This window comes from Dreissena polymorpha, chromosome 1 (assembly GCF_020536995.1).
Source record: "Dreissena polymorpha isolate Duluth1 chromosome 1, UMN_Dpol_1.0, whole genome shotgun sequence".
NCBI lineage: Eukaryota > Metazoa > Mollusca > Bivalvia > Myida > Dreissenidae > Dreissena > Dreissena polymorpha.
In genome coordinates this window covers 84,863,719-84,869,718 of record NC_068355.1, presented here as the reverse complement: position 1 = coordinate 84,869,718, position 6,000 = coordinate 84,863,719, and the positions used below count along the sequence as shown (strand labels likewise).

At 35.7% G+C, this 6,000-nt stretch overlaps 1 protein-coding gene across 1 annotated transcript; it reads right to left on the bottom strand.

Moving 5' to 3' along the window:
* Positions 1–2,197: 2,197 nt before the first annotated feature.
* On the bottom strand, positions 2,198–3,604 carry LOC127834319 (uncharacterized). Its single transcript, XM_052360099.1, has one exon. It carries the CDS (start codon positions 3,602–3,604, stop codon positions 2,198–2,200), a length of 1,407 nt encoding a protein of 468 aa, XP_052216059.1.
* Positions 3,605–6,000: the final 2,396 nt, after the last annotated feature.

The following is a 6,000-nucleotide window of genomic DNA, read 5'->3' as shown; positions in this document are numbered from 1 at the left end:
CATGATCGCATTGAAAGTTAATTATGCACGTTTTAATTCGCAATTTATTTACTGAATCACGACAAATGTCAAATTCAATACAGAAAATGCATAGTTGTTAAATTGATCTGTAAACATATACTGGATTGAATATAACTGATTTAAAATTAACTATTATTAAATCTTTTCCCCAGAATATGCTGTCCTATTTATAGCTTAGCTTCCTATACCTTTATCAATGATAATCAGCGAGGTATGCCGATTAGAAAAATCGAGCTATCTCAATCGGACTGGCTCGGTCCTTACATAGGTCGCCATTGTGAAGATTTTTTTCATGGTTTGATAACTTAGACGAGCTGCTTCGCAGCATCGTCAAAAATCGCGTAACACAACTCTCCTTAAGGGTTATAGGGGCAGGTCAGCAAATAGATGCATTTGCGAAGACGCAGCGAGACCTGTAAATGAATTTTGAAATACACACATACACGCGCGAAGCACAGAAGCATAGGCTACTAATTAGCAACCTCAATAACAGCCGATTCCTTATCAGATAAACGAGAGAAAAACGAAACAATCCAAAACCATTTAACAATTTAACAATTATTTCATAATTTAAAGCAAAACGTAAATAAATTAAAAAAAAACGTGTTTTTTTAAATAGGCATATCAATCTTATGTCATTATTGTTTCATAATGATACCTTATACGATGTTAATTGAGAAAAATCTTGACAATCGGACATAATTTTTCCATATCCGCTTTAACTCAACAGAAAACAATAATAAAGGTTAGTTTTGATCATTTACGATATAGTTGTGTTTGATGTATGTTTAAATATAACCTATATATCTATTAAAGCCAGCTAAAATGTGTCTGGGGAAGACATAATCGACTATTATTAAGCATTGATAACGTTTACCTAACTGCCAAAATCCTTGAGCAGAACTGGAGGTTATTTTTTTCAGAGGACAATGACCCTTGAAATATGTCATTTTATTTCATGACCGTCTTGACAATAACAAAAGGAATCGACTAAATGATCTTTATAACCTAGTTTTTTTTAAGGACAGGTAATACTTTTGTGGACCACAACTGAAAATACATAAATTTAGTCTTTTGGTGAATAAACTAATATATATCTTTATAAATTTTCTTAGTATTTAATATGAACAAAATATGCATTCATATTCGTATAAACGCAGTGTTTGATCGACAGCATATTAATATCAGGTGGCTTTAAAAAAAATGCAATTTGTATTTCGACATGTTACAATAATTTTTATGATTAATTACCAGTTAACTAGCTTGTACTGTAAGTGTACATAAGAGGTGTTTATCTAAACAGTCAACCTTTAGAAGGTAACACTTAGAATACATGAACAAATGTCGTTTTGATCAAAGGGAGCTGAGCCAGAATTATTGTATTTTAACTTTCTTACGATACAACGTTAAGTTTGATACAATCAAATGCTTAGATTGAACGAATAACGTTGATTATTTTATCCAAAGCAATAAATATTATTTAGAACAATTAAAATGATATAACTTTTACACATTGTTAAGTCTGTATATATATATATATATATATATATATATATATATATATATATATATATATATATATATATATATATATATATATATATATATATATATATATATATATATATATATATTAATTTCATGTCGGACCTGTTAAATGTTAAGCCAAGAAAAAGTTTGGTTTTCGTAAAATGTAGAAAAAAAATCATAAGTTATTATTGCACAAACATGAAACGTATTTAACGTTGTGTTTCTAACAATGTCATTAAAAAACTATCAAAAAGTAGGATTTTAATAAATATGCCGAAATAACAGTCCGTCATAATGTTACAGGTACGGTGTGTTTGCATGTTTTATTGAAATCGATTTGTATCAGATAACTGAAGGTAAAATACAGTACAGTAAAAAGTTTTGTGTCTATTTTAGTGATCGCAGATTGCAGAATATGTTTTGTAATTCGGATAAAACGAGCCAGCACTCATAAGGGAATTTGCCTGTTTGATAAGTAAATTGCATGAATGCATCCGAAATTAATGTCAATGCATAATAAAACTCAATGTTCATAAACATAAGGTATCACAGAAAAAGACAAAATTGAATGCACAATGTAATTTTTTATGTACACTCGCATTAACAATAATTTATAAACGATATGCAATAATACGAGCTCATGATATTAATTGCATATATGCTCTTTCATGGTACGAATAGTCCCCTTAACGACGGTAATAGGGATAGTAGTTGAATGATCCTTGCGTTCCCGGCTTTCGTCTGTGTTTTGCCACACAATGTACTTGATACGTCTCCACCGGGCCATGGCACGAAAATGTGAATTTCCTGGCGACATGTAGGAAGGGAAGAATTCTATTACCCCTGCTGTCTTTGGTAAATACAGAATATGCGTCAGTCCCGCTCCGTGCATACCGATGAGTATATCAGTCCGTGATATGAGTTCCAACTGCTCATCCATACCAAGTCTGTCCAACTGAACGCCATTCACAATCGCCATCGGGTCCGCTTCTTTGGCTGCTTTCCAAACCTCTTCTTCATTGGCAATTTTTCTGGCCACATGGCCGCCTGGATTGCGCGGATGGGAGACGTGGTTTCGTCGCCATATGATTGTAATTCGTATTTGTTTGCAATTCATAACATATTCGTCGTTGATCTCAAACCGCGTTAAGACGAAATGGCGGTAGGCTTCTCCGAAAGGTAGAAAGTCAGACTTGTGCTGATTGATCTGACCTTTTGGACCAAAGCCTGTCCATATCATGTTGCTGTACTTGATCATGTGTGTAAGACCCCCAGCCCTTACCGGTCGACCGAACAAAATCTCCCAGGCATCGTCGATTTTAGAACTCGGGTGTGCATCCAACCAAAGCACTTCCACTTGATAAGGGGTTATCTTAAACAAAACCATTACAAGAAATATGTCGTACCAGGTCATCGTCGTGTGGTAGAAGTTTGCGTATTCGTGTCTAACAATTATAATGCCGGTCATGTCAGGCCTTTTTCGTTGATGGTATGGCACAAACGTTGAATCCTTCGTAAGCATTCCTTTGTAAAATTTATTCAAATCACCGGCTAGATTTTCTGTGACTGACACGCTCTTCTGTGTATCTACAACGAAATAACCTTGCTCTATTGTAATCACTTCTTCGTCCTCTTTCTGATTTATGACGTCTTCTATATCTTCACCACCTTTCTTACCATGACCAAGATTAGGAACAATAGTGACATCCTTCAGACTAATCACCTGCGCTCCCGTTCCATACACAACAAAGCAACCGGAGCAATAGTCATGTTTGTGTTCAAACCATATGGGTATATCTTCTTCCATGTAGGTATCATTCTTTGCGAAATATGAATATTCTCCTTCGTCATTTACTTTTTGTTCTGGTTCAACATATGTATCTATCTCTCTTAACAAATGATATGGAAACAGTGTGAAATCAAGGCCTTCCACAGATTTCTTGATTCCTCGAAGAACAGTTCTTCTGATCTCCTCTTTGGTCGCATCGGTTGTCACTATGGGGACCTTCTCAGTAGGTTCTTTTTGAAGCTGATTGCCTTTATTATGATCCATTAATGCCAAACTGTATAACACTAACGAAATAACTATTATAGCTTGCAAAAAACAAAAACACGCAAACATATTTCTTCTTTTCATATTTAAGCCTATTTCGCTGATAATTGAAGATTCCTTTCCAAATCTTAACGTTGGGTAAAACAAGAGAACGTAGGCATAAACTTTGTGGCACTAGTTTGTTATTTTATACAATAGCGACAATAGATTCATTAACTGTTGAATGAGCACGGAAAAGCAATGAAATGCCTGTCTTAAATTACTACCTCCGGCTCAACGCATGACGCGAATAGTAGTTTTTTGATAGACGGTTAATAGACCGTTACTAAAGTGGTTTGTCTTATGGGTCGCATTGGATAGACATAGAATAATTTTTATTTGTTATGAACACAGAATAATGTATTACTCAAAATACATTGAATAAAACAAGCGATTCATAAGAAAAATTAACAAAAAATCATATCAGCCAAGAATTCAGAATTTACATGTTGGTGTCTTGTATTCTAGTGCATTTAAATTTATTCTTTAAGTATCTCTTATGTAATCATTGTTAACATTAATGAGGCGAACTATTGTCTCCATTTATTAGACCACTTAAGAAATATGCTGCCTAATTTGTTCGCTTGACCGCAAATAAGTTATATTGTTGGATGATCGTTTGAAACAAATCTGGTGTAGGTCCTTTCTAAATAGGTTAATTTACAATAGGTCGTTTGCTACACGTAAGAGACTCAAACAAACGCTTGATGACATAAAGATAAAAAAAATTGTTCTGACCGACAATAAAGAATCTGTGATTGAAATAGCTATCAGTACAAGGGGTTACCGTTTGTGTGCCGCATTAGGAGATGAATCAAGATTACATTTTCACGTTTTGAACATAGTGCGCATGCGCGGCTTCTGAAGCGATAAAAAGGCTTGGCCAGAACACGTGAACACTCAAAAACTTATCAAAATGCCGACACCAGTAATACGACACAGCCTTGAGGTCGAATGGCCTTGAATGGAAAATTAATAGACGAAAATTATATCTGCCATCTAAGCGTTAAATGTCTGGTAAGGCGAAATGGTCGATGAACGCGCTTCTCATCTCCACGAAATTCGTCCCAACTTTCGAGCGTCTAGTCAGTTAACTGCATACTCCGTATGCTAACATTGTGCATACTAAGACGCGGATGTTCTTTTAAAACTTAAGTGTATCGCATTCGTCGATAAACGCTTCTCTGATTCGTGTATTATCCCCATTGACGGAAGAATATGAGTTTGCTTGGTGGTAAACATTCCGGGCACGTTGCGTTTCATTAGGGAAGACGCGGGAGGACATCATTAACTTCGCCCCCCCCCCCCCCCCCCCCCCCCCCGCCACACACACACACACACATGAATACTAACATTAAAATACCACAAAACGTTTTTTATTGAAATATTTATACAAATGATCAATTCTTATAAAACGTTTTCGTTTTAGCGTGTTTGTCGTAATATTTAGGTGTCCGTCAACCATTGCTGCGTATTATCGACGTGATCGATATGCGAGGTTGTCGTAATGTCACGGTGTACGTCAAGCGGTGTTGTCGTAACATCGATGTGGTTGTCAATCAGACTTGTCGTAACAATGCGTTGATCGTAAATCGGTATTGGGGTAATATCAAAATGGTTGTCAAATGGGGAAGCCGTTATATCGACGTTGAAGTTAAGCGGGTTTGTCGTTATATCGCGGTGCTCATCAAGCGTGGTTGTCGAAACATCGACGTGGTCGTCAAGCGTGGTTGTCGTTATATTGACGTCTTCGCAAATAAGGCTTGCCGTAATATCGACGTGGTCGTCAACAGGGGATGTCTTAATATTTACATCTTCGTCAGGCGGTGCTGTCGTAATATCGACAAGATCGTCTATCGGGGTTGTCGTAATAATGACGTCTGCGTCAGGCGGTGTTGCCGTAATATCGACGCGGTCGTCAATCGGCATGTCGTTATAAAGAGGTTGTCGTCAAGAGGGGTTTTGATGTCTTCAGCCCAATAACAGGGGAAATCATAATTCAAGGAACAAAAAATAGTAGGATTCATTTTCAATATATTTAAACGATTTTTATGAAGAGAGTGTGGTGTTAAAATCTTTTAAAACCTATATTATTTTACTATAATCCCCATTTAAGGGATTGATCTACCAAATATTATGAACTTCTTAAGTAAAGTAAACAATACCAGATTCCGATCCGCTATTTTTATATAAATTATTTGACCATTTTTTGTTGTTGAAGAAAGGCAAATACTCATATTTACGAATATATTTACTATCTTTGTGTAATCAAACCGTAAAAAGCTTGCGGAATCACAAAACAAGCTCAATTCAATTAAGAGTCCCTGTATCTTTTTAAAACTCTCACATTTCGTTTT